We start from the raw sequence: 16,753 nt of genomic DNA, 5'->3' as shown, positions 1-16,753 counted from the left end.
GAAACTTGAAAGATCAAAAGAATTAGAAAGGCTTTTTTTTTTTTTTAAGATGAAGACGGTGTGCCCTGGGGAGATTGTAGGTTTCTTAAGGAGAGGGCCTAGCATCTGCCTACCTTCTTGTAAAAATTTCTTGGCAGTTGGCTTTTCTTCTCAGTCCAATTGGAAGGGAGATAGAGAATTAAGTAGTAAATGCACCTCATGTCATTTATAGCATCTTAACCTAGACTAGCTACTTTTTAACTCCTCCGTCTGCCAGCCCCTCCCCCCCTCAAAAAAAGAATACTGTTTGGAAAATCACAATATAAAGTAAATGAAGTATTGGTTTAAATTTTACCTTGGGCAAAGGGTGTGTCAGATATATTAGTTTAAAACATCTGTTCTGTGATTTTCTTTGACTTTATCATGGGGTGCCATTTCCTTCTCCAGATCTTCCCGACCCAGGGATTGAATCCGGGTCTCCTGCATTGTAGGCAGACGCTTTACTGTCTGAGCCACCAGGGAAGTCCTGTTGAGTATAGATAACATTTAACTCCAGATTTTTTAATTTATTATGTGACCATCAGGAAGTTTATTTTTTAAGCCTTAGTTTTCTCAAATGGAGATTAGAATAAAGTGTATTGATCAGTGTTTTTAGCTGCAAACTAAGAAGAGGAGTTGGATAAGAGAATACTGAGTATTGTCTTTTAGGATCAGTACTGCAGATGTGGTCTGAGAAAACTGTGTTATCACCACCAAGCCCTTGATGCTGCAGTACCTCAGGAAACTTAATCTTGCAGCCTCTGTTTTTAGTGCTGACAGAAAGTTCTCTCTATCCACTCCCTTTTGTGTCCCAAAATCTAGGGTCAAAATTATGATGTAGCAGCATCTAGCATTTAGCTTATGGATCCTTGTCCCACTTGTAGAAGAATCAGCATTTTCATCTCCTTTTAGGGGTGACTGACCATCTTTGTTCCCAAACAGAGTTCATGAAATAAGCAATTTGCAGTGATGGGAAGAAGTCAGGTATTGAGTGAGAAAAATGAATGCTATGTGTCCTTTTACTCTGTCTCAAAGTGTTGTGAAAAGAGGAACCCCTTCCCCTACATTTGTATGTAGTGATGTAGTGCTTGGTTCAGACTTGGTACATGAAGCCTCATTAAATGAGAAAAAGATTGTTTTCTGAATAGAAAACTAACCTTGACTGTTTAAGTTATTTTGCTTTCCTATTAGTGTTTTAAAAGAAAAGACTTTCAGCGTTCAATAGCAGATTTGAAAAGTATTTAAAGTAATTTTGCCTCACAGTGGTTTTCAAAGTCTGTTTGATTTTTGAGAGCATTCCTGATTTATAGCCAAGAACAGTTGGCCGGTGATTATTGGCCAAATATCTATTACCAGACTCCAAAAATGTCATTCTAGATTTTGCTTCTTTTGGAATTAGAGATTGATTGAAATATACATCAAATGTACATCACCCTTGTATTTCTGAAAATTCTGTATGTGAAATTGATAGAAATAAAGTATGTTCTGACTTAATGTTCCTTTCTACAAGTTTATTGGGTATATATAAATAGTAAATTAAAAGGGTTAGCGTATTAATGCGTTATCCTTAAATCCATAGCTTATATTGGTGGTTTTTATTACCGTGGTTAATCTTTGATCACAGTTGTTGACTTCCAGTAAATTATTGGCTGCTTTGAAATCTGTAATAAATCGTATGACTTATGAAACTTAAATGTTTATATGAAGTTCAAACACTGTATCCTTTTTAATTACCTCTGCTGACTTGTACTTAAAAATTTACTGGTTAACTTATAGGATAATTCATAATTTTCTATTATTGTTTCAGCTTTAGTATACTTTTCTTAAACAAGAGCTTAATGTGGAGGTATCTGTTTTACTTCATGTTACTACTTTCTTCCCTGTTGTTTTATTACATTGGTTCCTAAACTTCGTTATACCGTATGAGGGAGACATGAGAATTTAATTAATTAATAATATTAATAAAGATACTTTTTCAAATTTTTAATATTTAAAAAGCAAAGCATCTTTCTGAATTATTTTCTTCTCTTGGTATGATGGTGGATTAGTTGCTAAGTTGTGTCCGTCTCTTGATTCCCCATGGACTGTAGCCAGCCGGGCTCCTCTGTCCATGGGATTCTCCAGGTAAGAATACTGGAGTGGGTTGCCATTTCCTTTTCTAGAGGATCTAAACGACCCAGGAATCAAACCCAAGTCCCCTGCGTTGCAGGCAGAGTCTTTATGGACTGAGGCAGGAAAGAGACTCTCTGTGTATTATTTATAGTGATTAACATAGAGTACATACTATAAATAATAATATATTATGTTGTTTGGGAGGACCACTGTGGTTGGGTCTGTGGTCTCTTGTTTACAACTGTTTTTTGCTTTTAATAATTTAGGTTAATCAAATAGACACAATCCTTTGAATAAAAATTATGTTTAGAATATATATTTAGAGTAGGAGTTCTTTTAATTCACACTCTGTTCTCATTTTCAACACTAAAAATGTATTTTAAAAATCAACTCATGTACACCCGTGGTGGATTCATGTCAATGTATGGCAAGACCAATACTGTATTGTAAAGTAAAATTTAAAAAAATAATTAAAAAAAATCAATATAAGCATATTCCAGAAGCACCCCCAACCCAGCCTCCATGCCCCTTGCCCCGCTTTCTCATGCCCTTATGTTGTGAGCCCTCCTCCCACCACCCCCATCCCTGGAAACCACCGAGCGGTTCACGTTACCTCAAGTTTGCCTTTGCAAGAATGTCATACAGTTGAAATCATAAGGCAGGTGGCCTTGTAAGTGTGACTTTCTCCATTTAGCCTAATAACATTCATTCATGTTTTAGGTGTATCGGTTGGAGTAGGAAATGGCAACCCACTCCAGTATTCTTGCCTGAAGAATTCCATGGACAGAAGAGCCTGGTGGGCTATAGTCCATGGGGTCACAAAGAGTCAGACACGACTGGGTGACTAACACTTTAATGATATTTGTTCATGTTTTAGCTGTATCAGTAGTTCATTTTATTTCTGAATGCTCGGCGTATGGATTTTCCACTGTTTGACCATTCCCCAGTTGAGAGACATTTGGGTAGTTTCTAGTTTTTGTCAACTATGAGGGCAAAAAAAATTTGCTACAGTTTTTCATGTGAACCTAAGTTCTTATTCCACTTGAATATATACTTTGGAGGGATATTGCTAAGCTGTATATAAAGCCTATGTTTAACTTTTGAAAAATCGCCAGTCAGCTTTTCCAAAGTGACTTTACTAATAATTGCATTTCCATTAGCAGTATAGGGCAGTATGGAAACCCACTCCAGTGTTCTTGCCTGGAGAATCCCAGGGATGGGGGAGCCTGGTGGGCTGCCGTCTATGGGGTCGCACAGAGTCGGACACGACTGAAGCGACTTAGCAGCAGTTACCTATGTGCTCACTAGCACTTAGGATTTTCAGTTTTTCTTTCAAGCCGTTCTAATGGGTGATATCTTACTGTGATTTTAATTTGCATTTCCTTAATGACCAATGATATTTTGAGCATATTTTCATGTTTTTATTTGCCATTCGTATATCTTTTTGGTGAAGTGTCCAAATTTTTCTCCATTCTCTAAAAATTTTTTTAAAAAATTGTGTTTTGAGATTTTTTTTTTCAAGAACAGCATTTTCTGAGTACATGTCCTTGACAGATATGTGATTTGTAATTGTTTTCCCTCCATCTGTGGCTTATCTTTCCTATAGCTTACTATGACTGTCTGTGCTTTTTAAAGAGCTAAGTTATTATTATGAAGCTCTGTTTAACAATTTTTATTTATGAATCATGCTTTTGGTGTCAGCTTTGAAGTCTTTGATTAACCTAAACTTATAAAAGGTTTCTCCTATATTTTCATAGTTTTATAGTTTTAGGTTTTGCATTTTGTTTTATGATCCATTTTGAGGATTTTCTATATGGTGTGAGGTAGGGTTTGAGGCTCAGTTTTTTTGCATAGGGATATTCATTAATCCTAGCATCATCTGTTGAAGACTGTTTTCTCTATGGAACTACCTTTGCAAGTGATGTAGTTGGCATTACCTGTGCATGCTAAAACTTGTTTAGTAATGCACAGTGCATGACCAGATAGCTATAACCCTTCCACATTTCAGTTAACGAAGTATTTGAGGATCTTTTGAGGAAGAAATAGAACTCTGCTTGTCTGAGAGCTTTCCTTTGACATCTTCTGTTAAGATCAAAGTAGTGCCAACATTAAAGAATATCATGAGGAAACAATCAGATGTGAATGCAAGGTATTCTATAAAACAACTAACCTGGTTTCTTCAATAAATAAATGCCATGTTTGAAAAAAGGAGATGAGATGTTGAGATTAAGGAGTCTTAAGAGATACAACTTGACAGGCAACTGATAGACCTTGTTTAGATTCAAATTTTGTATATACTGAGGTACTTTGGAGTTGGGTGTGCTTCAAAAATATATCAAGGAAAAAAGAAAGCAGTGTGGTTGAAGCAAATGACACTGTTGATAATTTGGTGTTGGAATTTATTTGAGGCCTATTATTCTGCACTGAAGTATGTGTGAAGGTTTTAATTATAAAAGTTCCTGTGTTTTTAATGTGCAGAATAGGTGCTACCAACTTGGAAGAAAACCTTGCAAAGACGAATGGGATACTTTTTTCATAAACACTGCATCATCAACACTCTTTATGGCACAAAAGACTAATATATAGAAAACGCTGAAACCAGTGACTGCTTTGAAGAGTAATTCAGAAGAGCTGGGCTTTGTTATTAAGTTTTAGGAATTTTTAGCTTACGTTAGGAAATAAGAGCAAATTAATATGGGATGTTCCTTTCATTGAAATATATTAGCTTGCTTTCTCACTCAGAAAAGCTCAACCCCAAAGATAAATGTGTGAAAGTAGAGATTGATGATGCCTATACAGGATTGTAGAAAACATTTGGATGTTTTGTCCTGAGCAGAGATAGTCTGTTGCTAGCAGGAATGTTTATTTGCTGTACTTTTATTTCTGTTTATCTAGTTACAAATAATATAAAAGTCTCTTGACAGAGGTTAATTTGGAAAAATTTGGTAGGTCATGATTAGCCACATAGGAAGATAAAAAAATTATGTGACATCCCAAGAAAAGAAATATTTATCCAGTTTTATCATTTTTAAAAGAAGTCCTATAGAGAAAACCCCTAAATGTAAGTATACTTTTTCAGATTCTAATTGGAGAATGAGGAGATGCAATTTGAAAGTTAGTTGGTGCGGTAAATGCATGAAAAGTGCATTTTGGATTTAACATGTGTTTTAATTCTCTGTTACAATTTTCTCCGGTGAGTACTTTTGTCAAGACAGCATGTTAAAAAGGGAGAGGAAAATTTTCATCTGCAAATGTTGCCTGCATCCTTTGAATATTTTGCTGTGTTGAAATGAACTAATATAATTTAGAAGAAAATTAGCTATCTTCTCTCAGGCATTTTATAGTTTTTACATATGAAAAGAATGTTAGGAATGCAGGAGGTATATTGTTGGTCTGTTGAGTTCTCTGGTGTTAAAGTTCCTTGCGGCTCTTTTAAGTGATGCTGCAGCATATTTCATAGGCAAATGGTAAACAAATATTAAAACTTCACCAAATGTTAACATTAATGAAATTATGAGTTCAGGAAATGAATTTGATGTTATATTAAGGTTTAATTTTCTGACGTTCTCCCTAAAACCATGTTTTAAAAATCCTATTCAGATAACTGCTTTCAAAACATTTAGAGAAATTTGTGTAATGTCCCCCCTTTTTTGGATTTTCTTTTCTGGTTTTCTCTCTGAAAATACACGATTACCTTTGTATTAATCTGTGCATTTTGTTACTTTCAGTAGAACCTTAATATAATTAATGTTTGTGACACTATTAGGTAGAAACAGTAATTTGAGATTTTTGGATGGTTTCAGACTTTGCAGAGGCAGGTTGGTAAGACCTTTGTGTGAGGGGGATGTGCCATGCCCATGTTTCAGTAACTTTAAAATTGAGACATTATTCCCTCTGTACATAAGTATTTTATGACTTTGGGCAAGGATCAAACTTATTTTCTGTTTCAGTGTAAGTTCATCTACTTAAATTAACTCATTAACTTTGCTTTAGAAAAATATTTTTAAAGTTTCTTTTATTTTTATTTGGATGCCCTGCTTACTGGTTCATTTTTTTGTTTTGCTTTGTTTTGTTTTGTTTTCAGTTGTGGAAGAAGGACTCTGGGAAAATGGCCTTTCCTATGAATGTCGGACGCTGCTCTTCAAAGCGATCCACAATCTGTTAGAAAGGTAAGAGAAGGAGCGGCAGCGTGGTGGTTTCGACACCCTAGGATAATGCTAGGTGCTTAGAAGTCTTCCTGTAGCTCTCAAACCATTTTCACACACAGCTTTGTGAAATTTTATATAAACTTCTTGTGTTTTTTTTTTTTAATATTGAGTAATTTCAGACTTATGGAATTTTCAGAAGTAGCCCAAAGAACTCCATATATCCTTTTACATAGATTCACGTACAGTTTCTCTTTTGCCCGATTTGCTTTATATTTCGTGTGATTCCTCACCCTCTCACCCACCCCCAACTTTGCACTCAGTGTGTGTTGTGTTCAGATTTATTCCCAGAAACGTCATTTACACAGTTGAGATTCATTTTTTATAACTCTGAAGTATTTAGGCATACATTTCCTAAGGACAGGGACATCCTCTCATGTAAGCCCATAGGAAATATAACATTGATAAAATATCATTATCTAATCTGTAGTTCAACTCAGCTGTTATCGTCTGTCCCAGTTATGTTCTTTTTAGTTTAACCTCTCTCCTGTGCCATCCTCCCCCCACCCCCAGATTAGCCCTTAATCATGCATTATATTTAGTTCTGATGTCATTTTAAAATCTGGAAGAGTTCCTTAACTTTTCCTTTTTTTTCCCTTGGGGTCATCATTGACATTTGGATGGATTCAGGCCATATGTTTTTTATAATGTCTCTCAATTTGAGATATTTTCCTCATGATTAGATTTATTGTATACTTTTTCAGTAGTGACACCATAGAAAAGAATTTGTTAACTATGATCCTTATTTCTGTCTTTGAAATTAATAAGTAATTTGTGGCCAGATCCAGTGTTGTTGTTCAGTTGCTGAGTCGTGTCCGACTGTTTGCAACCCCCTGAAAGCATGCCAGGATTCTCTGTCCTTCACTGTCTCCTTGAGTTTGCTCAGACTCGTGTCCTTTCAAGTCAGTGATGCCATCCAGCCATCTCATCCTCTGTCGCCCCCTTCTCCCATTGCCCTCAGTCTTTCCCACTGTCATGTTCATTTCTAGTGAGTTGGTTCTTCGTATAAGGTGGCCAAAGTATTGGAGTTTCAGCTTCAGCACTATTCCTTCCAGTGAATATTCAGGGTTGATTTCCTTTAGGTTGGATCTCCTTGCAGTCCAGGGGACTCTCAAGAGCCTTCTCCAGCACCACAGTTTGAAAACATCAATTCTTTGGTACTCAGCCTTCTTTATGGTCCAGCTCTCATATCCATACATGACTACTGGAAAAACCACAGCTTGGGCTATTCAGATCTTTGTCGGCAAAATGATGTCTCTGCTTTTTAACACACTGTCTAGGTTTGTCTTAGCTATTCTTCCAAGGAATAAGAGTCTTTTAATTTCGTGGCTGCAGTCATTGTGCCTGCAGTGATTTCTGAGCCCAAGAAAATGAAATCTGACCCTGTTTCCTCTTTTTCCCTATCCGTTTGCCATGAAGTGATAGGACCAGATTCCATGATCTTTGTTTTTTAATCTTGAGTTTTAAGCCATCTTTTTCACTCTCCTATTTCACCTTCCATCAAGAGGCTCTTTAGTTTCTCTTAACTTTCTGCTATTAAAATGGTATCATGTGCATATCTGAAGTTGTTGATATTTATCCAGGCAGTCTTGATTCCAGCTTGAGAGTCATCCATCCCAGCATTTCGTGTGATCAAATACAATTGTGTAATGTTCCTATTTGTTATCAAAATCTAAATCACTTGTTTAAGCTTCTGTTGGTGGTTCTTGTATATCATTTATTACTATGTGACTGTGATGTTAATTTTCAAATGTACCATTCCTTCTGTTTTTATTTAGTTGGCATTCTTTTGTAAGGAAAAGGTTTTCAATTTCTTCCATAGATGTATGTATTTATTCGCCTCACTTAATCTTTTTTATCTTTATAATTTTGGAAAAAAGGGGTTCCTGGTTATTCAGTGAATTATAGTTTATTACTATCATTTAATTTGATGTGTAAGTTCTTCTGGATTTGGCTGGGGGAAGTCCCTTCATGATAGCTCCTGTGGTTTTTTGACCTGTCCTCATCATTGTTTGAGAACCTCCTTACTTCCGCGTAAGAGTATGTCCCAGGCTTTGGATGGTGTTTTAAGGGGAAAGAGAGAAGAGAAAGAATGGGCTATTTAAGAATTTTTATGGGAAAAACTTTGTATTTCTTCCCCTGAGTTTATATATAGTTCTTTTAGGTGATCAGAACTGAAAGGGCGTTTTAGTACCTTTGTTGTTTATCCCAGCTATTATCTAGGGTAATAGTGCTATAATATAACTGCTTAGAAAATGTTGTCTAGGTCAGTTTGAAATAACTTCCTTATTTTATAAGAAAGTTAACTGTGTCATATGCAGTATGACATGTAATAAAGCTTGAGTTCTGAAGAACTTTGGGTTAGATCTTGGTTTGGTTTCAGGGTCTGTTACTTGGACAGTTGCCTTGACCTCTCTTAAGTCTTAGTTAATGCCCTTTAAATTAAATAGAGGATGAAACTCCAGTACTTTGGCCACCTCATGTGAAGAGTTGACTCATTGGAAAAGACTCTGATGCTGGGAGGGATTGAGGGCAGGAGGAGAAGGGGACAACAGAGGATGAGATGCCTGGATGGCATCCCCGACTCAATGGATGTGAGTCTGAGTGAACTCCGGGAGTTGGTGATGGACAGGGAAGCCATGTGCTGAATTCATGGGGTCGCAAAGAGTTGCATGCAAAGAATTGCGTGCTGCAGTTCATGGGGTCTCAAAGAGTCGGACACAACTGAGTGACCGAACTGAACTGTGCATTTTGACTTTTTGTTAGATAAAGTATATGATGCCTTCCACTTAATACTTGACCTGTTTTCAATAATTATTAATTCCTTTTCCCCATAAAGTATTATTTGGCATATTTTGATTTGGATCCTAATATAAGTTTATTTTGAAGCAAAGAAAACAGTGTTTCTTAGAGCAAATAATGAATAATTATGCTGTTTGGCTCCCTTCCTACTATTAGAATGGAAGAGTTGAGATTCTTTTGAAAATTTGTAATAGTTTTTTGTCCTTTAAAATAATGTTCTCTTTTCATCAAAATTTTACTGTGCTCTGTAAATGAAAATCACCCTACTCACGAGACGGGGAAGCATTTTGCATGGTTGTTTTTAGCTGTCTTTATTCGTTGTCAACAGAAGCTAGGTTGGCCAATACATACTTGCCCTTTTGTTCTTTTCATAGCTTAGACCACTTGCTGTAACTTACTTATCTCTTTACAACCTAAATTTGTTAAAATACAGTTTACTATCTTATTCTGAACAATCTTCTGTTACGTCTTTTTTTTTTTTAAGTTGTTTCTTCGACTGTGCCAAGTCTTTGCAGCAGGCATGCAGAACTCTTTAGTTGCTGCATCTGGGTTGAACCCTGGCCCCCTGCACTGGGAACATGGAGTCCTAGCCACTAGACCACCAGGGCTCCATTTCTATTTAGATAAGATTGACTTTCTGGTTTGATGAGATTGTCTGTCCATTTCTGTTGAGATAAGATTGACTTGTTTCCCAGGTTGAGTATATTTAGAGTTTCTAGCATGAAAGCCAAAACTGAGATTATTGAAATGCATCATCAAAGAATGTATCCTTGAAGGGTAGTCATGCTTCCTGAACCATATTTTCGCTTCCCAGTTTGAATTTTAACAGAACTCCTACAATTTATTTCTTCTCTTAATTTTTAGCATACAAAACTGTTTAATTAAAAAGTAATTCCATTAACTATTTTGAGAAGCTCTCACAGCTTAGCAGTAGTCATATAAATTGATTTTCTTTATGGTTGCTAGTGTGTACAGAATGAAGGGTCACTGCATTGATGCATAAAACATAATTTCATTACAGAAATTAAGGTCCCATTGTAAACTTCACATAGAGCAACATCAGTTCATTCCTTGTTCCTGTGCTTAGATAATACTATAGTGATACTGCATAGAGATTTTCTTAATTTTAATACTTAAAATTAAATTTTAAAATACTTAAAATTAAAACATTTAATTTTAATACTGTGTAGAGATTTTCTTAATTTTTTCTTTGATTTGTTGGGCTGTGCTGCACAGTCTATGAGATCTCATTTATCCTACCAGGGATTGAATCCAGGCCACAAGAGTGAAAGTACTAAATCCTAAGCACTAGACCACCAGGGAACTCCTTAGATTTTAAATTCTAAGGTAATTTGACTTCAAATATTTTTCATTTACTCTTGAGTAAATTGTTCATTTACTCATTTCTCCCATAACTTTTCACTATTTGCATACAGTATGTTGTATATATCTGGCCTGTGTCATCTGTATCTGTAAAAAAGACAGAAACAGAAAAAAAAACCCCACCTCACTGTTGCTTACTGTAGAGCATTTTCCATCAAGGTGTCAGACAGGAGCTAACATATCTGAAATTTTATGTCTTTCCAGTGGCACCCATTTCTCAAAGTCCATCTCTTGCCTGTCTTCAGAGGCAAGAGATATTTTGGGTCTTGGCTTTGCCAATTATATATGACATGGGCAGACGATTTAAGTCACCTGAATTCCTATTCCTTACCTATAAAAGGGTGAAGGGCTGATTTCCTCAGCACAGTAACTTTCTTGTTAAAAGAGCTCAATAAATGGTTAACTGCTATTAATATTAGTTAACAAAAGTATTGATGTTACTGTTGCTACAGTTGGACACAACATTAATAGTCTGTTTACCCAGCTAGTTCTGGAATTCCAACCTGTAATATGCTTGTTAATGTGGTCATCTGTCCTTTCCTTGAGTACTTCTGATTATGTGAGCCTCGCTTCCTAAGGGAGTTCTTTTTATCTTCTGAGTACTCACTGTTACAAAGTTTCTTATGCTGAGTAGAAATCTGTATCCCTGTAATTTTCTTTTCTTTATCTTGATTCTGTTCATTGGGGGTTGTATATAATTCATCAGTCCAACTTCTGTGTAGTGGCCTGTTCACCAGCTTGGTGTCCTGAGTTAATTTGGAGCTTCCCTGGTGGCTCAGTAAAGAATCTGCCTGTGATGCAGGAATCACAGGAGACACAGGTTCGACCCCCGAGTCGGGAAGATCCCGTGGAGGAGGGCATGGAAACCCACTCTAGTATTCTTGCCTGGAGAATTCCATGGGCAGAGAAGCCTAGCAGGCTACATTCCATAGGGTTGCAGAGTCAGACATGACTGAAGCAATTTAGCGTGTACACACTGAGTTATTTATTTTTCCTTGCTTGTGGTTCTTTACTCTATATCCTTATATATTTTTACTATATATATCCTCACCCCTTTCCTTCAGCCATTTAGGTTTTCCTCTAGTCAGTCTAATTCTCTTCATTTTTTATTGCTACTGGCCTAATTTAAGACTTCATGGGTGTTTCATGAAGATTAGAAATTGACCAGATTCTCTCTAGTCAGTCTGAGCAAAACTCTAGGAGATGGTGAAAGACAGGGAAGCCTGGTGTGCTACAGTCCATGGGGTTGCAAGGAGTCAGACACAGCTCAGTAACTGAACAGCAACAACAACTTCAGTCAATCAGGTTAGACTCAGTTATACTGCAGTAACAAAACATCCGAAAGCCCTTACTGACTTCTGACAGTGGCAGTTCATTTTTTCCTCACGCTCTTGTCCATTGTATCGTTTACTGCAGCACTTCTCTGTATCCTCTTCCCTCCAGGCAGGAATTTTACGGTTGGGGCACCCCTTGTCAAAGACTCCTGGTAAAGAGCAAAGAGCAATGGCAAAATACGTAATAGCCCATTGAAGCATCTGTTCAGAAGTGGTATATGGCATTTCTGCTTATATTTCATTGACTAGGACATTTACCACCAAGCTTAAAGTCAGTGAGTGAGAAAGTATTATCCATCACTGAGAGGTGCCAAAGTCCCATGGCCAAGCTTGATGTCAGTGGAAAGAAAGGGCTAGCACATACTGGGAAAAGGATACAGTCTACCATGTCTCTTAATTAAGCTCTTCTCTAAGAATTATCCTCCAAACAGAGGCTAGTTATATTACTAAAACCAGATACATTTCTGAAACACTACTATTGGTGTATGTGTACCTGTTTTTAAAACCTTTGACCATGTTGGCTTCTTTTGGTATTTTCTTCACCTGTGATTTCTGAGTCAATTTCAGTATCTGAAAGTATGTAGGCCTTCTAAGTTTTATATCATACAATCATTGTTATTTCTCCTCCTTTCTGAGAAAGTGTGCTTTTGTTTTCTTTAATGTTCAGTTATCCCTTTTGGCAAAATGACTAGAATAATAAAATACCGTTAATTTCTTTTATTCCTATAAAATCTCTGCCATTTTGACTTGACTCCACTGTACCTCCCCTTTTTTGGGCCTGCTCGCTCTCTTTTAGTAATGCTGTATTTCAAACTTCTTAATCAGTCTTTGCAGTTTTGTATGGGTTTCTGTATGTATTTCTAATGAACTTGTCAAAGGTTACACTTTGTATTTTAGACTTAGGTTGTCTCACACTCCTCATTAATAGAAAAGTACTACAGTACTTTAGCTGTGAATAAATTTTGGAAAACAAAAACTTGTAGTCTTTTTTCAGAGATTTCTTCATTTGGCACTTTTAATATTCCAGATATAATGGCTGTTGCTCTTATAATTTGTATAGTTTCCATAATGCACCATACCTTCCCATGTAACTGTTTAAATGAAGTGAAACATTTGATTGAAAAGCTTTTAAAACAAATTCAGGAAATGTGTGTAGTTCATATCACCCAGAGTTTTTATTATTGCCTCAGTAATTTGCACCATATATGGGACTTAGGAAAATCTTGCTTTTGTAGCTTTGAAGAAATGCTTAAAATGCCTGCCATAATGCTGTCAAATTGCAATTATGTGTGGGTATATGTGGTAGTATACTTCAATTTTAATTTTCTTAAGCTTTTAGAATTAAACAGCTGATTTTGATGGAAAGGGTTTTTTTTTGTTTGTTTTTCTCCCCTCTTTCTCCCCCACTCCCCTCGTCCTCCCCCCTCTAAAATGCAGATCATTGGTTTGCACACAATGGAAGATTACATGGGTTTTTCGATGCTATTGTGCTCTGTCCAGTCCATGCTTACTTCTTGGTGGTGTTTAGTCACTAAGCCATGTCAGACTCTTTTTCGATCCCATGGACTGCAGCCCACCATGCTTCTCTGTCCAGGCAAGAATACTGGAGTGGGTTGCCATTTCCTTCTCCAGAGGATCTTCCCGACTAAGGGATCAAAGCTGAGTCTCCTGCATTGGTAGGAGGATTCTTTGCCACTGAGCCACCTGGGAAGCCCCCATGCTTACTTAGAGAGACTTTAATCTGTGGGTATTTGATTTTTGTAAAACACAATGGCTCTTCCGAGTCATCCATTGATGCTGCTTTTTTAATGGATTGTTGTCATATTCCCCCCATGGAAGTTTATAACACAGCTGTAAAATTGCCTTTAGTCTGGAGATTCTAAGTTTGCCAAGAGTTGGTATTTTAAGTGAAGATACTCAATTTGGAAAAGTACATTAAAAATAACATGGAGAGGATTGGAATTATATGATAACAATAACATTGCATTTGTAAATTAGTAGCTTTCAATACCCTATGGTATTGAATAGGGTGATCCAATAGAGGTGATTATCAGAGGGCAGATGAGCAAGGTCCTTGGATGTGGTAGTTCAAAATGATAAATATATTTCAAAATGATAAATATATTCAGTAGAGGATAGTGAGTAGTACAGCCTTAGTTGAAGAAATGGTGATGTAACACTGCAGCCTTGAGGGTTCTGGGGTAATGTAATAAGAGCAGGAAATGACGAATTAATAAACTCTCATTTTATTGAATTGCTACAGTATACAGTTCTTTAGAAGAAGTAGAAAGATGAGGCTTTAGACCTAAGGGGCAGTTATTACTATTTTTAGGGCTGGGAAAGGATTGAGACTTTAAATTTTAAATTTAAATGTATTACTATTATTTGTGTGGTTAGAGAGTGGAATCAGACACTAAATGTTCGAAACTATTGTAGAATGGGCGTTTCAGGTTAGGCCAGTCCTACAAAAGGCCTTAGCCTTACAGAGATTTTGGAGAGGATGGAAATAATAGGGATTACTTGGTTGGAGGAGACAGCATCCACTCGGGCACAGTAGGAACCCGAAGTACTAAAGATAGAAGGGATCCGTTGAAAAAGGTTTCTTTAACCTTAAATTGGGCTTCCCTGTGGGCTCGGATGGTTAAGAATCCACCTGCAGTGCAGGAGATCTGGGTTTGATCCCTGGGTCGGGAAACTCCCCTGGAGAAGGGAATAGGTACCCATCCAGTATTCGTGCCTGGGAAATCTCATGGACGGAGGAACCTGGCAGGTTACAGTCTATGGAGTCACAAAAATGGGGTTTCTTTTATTTAGTTGGAAATTAGGAGCACTGCAGTTTCTTGGGAAAACACTTCTTTGCATACATGTTTGATATAGATTGGGCTGCTGAGGTGAAGACTGATGCTGGTGAAATATGAAGTTACATAAAATTTAGTCTGTCTCAACAGCCCTGTAAGTAGATGATTGCACAAAGGGGCAGTTCAGTTGAGGATGTGGTGGAGGAACGCTATCCTTGGACTTTTATATCTAGGAAAGCTATAGTACCTATGGAATATGAGGGCTCAGAAGGAGCCGCAGCCAGTGTTGGCTCCCTTCTAAACCTCCCAACTATCCTACCTGGGAAATGGGTTGCTGATTTATGCTGTGGTTACTGCTGTGGCTCTTGTGATCTGTCTGCCCGTGGTTTTGGGATTTGAGATTGGGGCTTTCCAACTTCAGAGTCAGGTTGTGCTTATAGTCAATTAAGTTAATTATTTAGAACCATTTGGCATGATGCAGAATCATGTGTACACAAACACACAACTGGATTTCTTTTTTATTTTTTGGCTCCTGTTTCTTTTCTTCTTGAAATAGTGATTAAAGGGAGGTAATAGGGGACTTGGAATTATTTCCAAAAAGAAATACTTACCTAGAATATTACTTACAGAACATTTTATAAATCTGAAATCACATTGTGATCTTTTAAGATACTGTTGTACTACTTTACAGAATTTTGTCGTATTTTAGTAGTAAGGTAATTTTTAAAATCTCAATAATAATGAGTGGGATTACTGAGTGGATAGCCAGGGTTAACTGATAGAAATTCTTAGCACTGTTTGTAACGTTGATTTAAAGCAATTTTTGGCAGATGAGGTATATCTCTAGGCTTATATATTTGTCAACTTAAATATAAACTTTGTCTCTCAAAAAGAGAATTGTATTTCTGATATACTTTAGTTTTTATATCTTAGCGTTATCTCTTTGGGATATCCCAGATGGTGCAGTGGTAAAGAATCTGCCTGCCAATGCAGGAGACACAGTAGACAAGGGTTTGATCCCTGGGTTGGGAAGATCCCCTGGAGGAGGAAATGGCAACCCTGTCCAGTATTCTTGCCTGGGAAATCCCTTGGACAGAGAAGCCTGATGGGCTACAGTCCATGGGGTTGTAAAGAGTCAAACACAGCTGAGCATAGCACAACATTATCTCTCTTAAAAACAAAAAAGATTTGCTTAATTTTGTTCTTCAGGTATAATTAAAGCATATGAGTAGTAGTGCCAGTATTCCTAAACATTTTTTAACACCTGTCTAATTTTCCACATATTGAGTATCCACTATTGATTTTAGTCTGGAGAGAGTTGTGATGGGCTATAAGGAAATGAAATATATATATATGTATATATATATATATATTTGCCCCAAACATATACACACAAGAAAATTCAAATAACAATGTGAGGTTGCCCCTGATTAGTAGTTACAAACAAGAGGAGTTTCAATATTACACTGTGAATAGGAAAATACTTGGCATATAGCATTCATTTCTGAGATACTTATTGAGCACCTATTACTTTCAAGCAGAACATAAAGCATATTCATATCATGACCCCAAATATACAAAGCATATTACATGAATCATGACCCGAAAATGATGGCGAAGCAAGGACTTATTAGTATCTCAATATATTATCTGCTACTGAGCCAGCATAGTTCCAGGTATCAATCAGGTGGCAGAACTGTCTTTCTTAGCCGAGCCACATGTCTTCTCACAGTTCTTCCCATAGCTTAAAAGCACAAGATGGAAATACTTTCTGTACTGCTTAGTCTTGAAGAATTTATGTGTATCACTGTGTATGTGTATGTGAGAGAGAGAAAGTTTGTTTTTTGGATCAGCCATAGTGGAGATTTAAGAGATTGTGGAGTATAAAAATTAATAATGATAGTTGCTGAGTTCTTTTAACCTATTTATTGACTAGAAAGAAACTTTGCCTTCGTCTTTACCCATCTCCACATCTAACAGTTTGTACTTCTCTGCTGAGTTGGGGGTCAGAGGATAGAGAGGGAGCACATTCAGCATCTTCACTCATTTGGCCCCGGCCTTCTCTGAGGTACTTGGTGATTGCTAACTTTCTGTCACATCA

At 36.8% G+C, this 16,753-nt stretch overlaps 1 protein-coding gene across 2 annotated transcripts in view; it reads left to right on the top strand.

Annotated features, from left to right (window-relative positions):
• MED13L (mediator complex subunit 13 like) overlaps nucleotides 1-16,753 on the top strand; it is a 281,427-nt gene that overhangs the window by 137,510 nt on the left and 127,164 nt on the right. For both annotated transcript variants that reach the window (XM_018061210.1, XM_018061209.1), the window contains exon 3: nucleotides 6,215-6,299. In XM_018061210.1, coding sequence (XP_017916699.1) covers nucleotides 6,215-6,299 — 85 coding nt within the window. The remainder of the gene's footprint in view (nucleotides 1-6,214; nucleotides 6,300-16,753) is intronic.

This window comes from Capra hircus, chromosome 17, assembly GCF_001704415.2.
Source record: "Capra hircus breed San Clemente chromosome 17, ASM170441v1, whole genome shotgun sequence".
Lineage (NCBI taxonomy): Eukaryota > Metazoa > Chordata > Mammalia > Artiodactyla > Bovidae > Capra > Capra hircus.
Note: the sequence above shows the minus strand (reverse complement) of the source record. Positions and strands in the feature narration are given on the sequence as shown.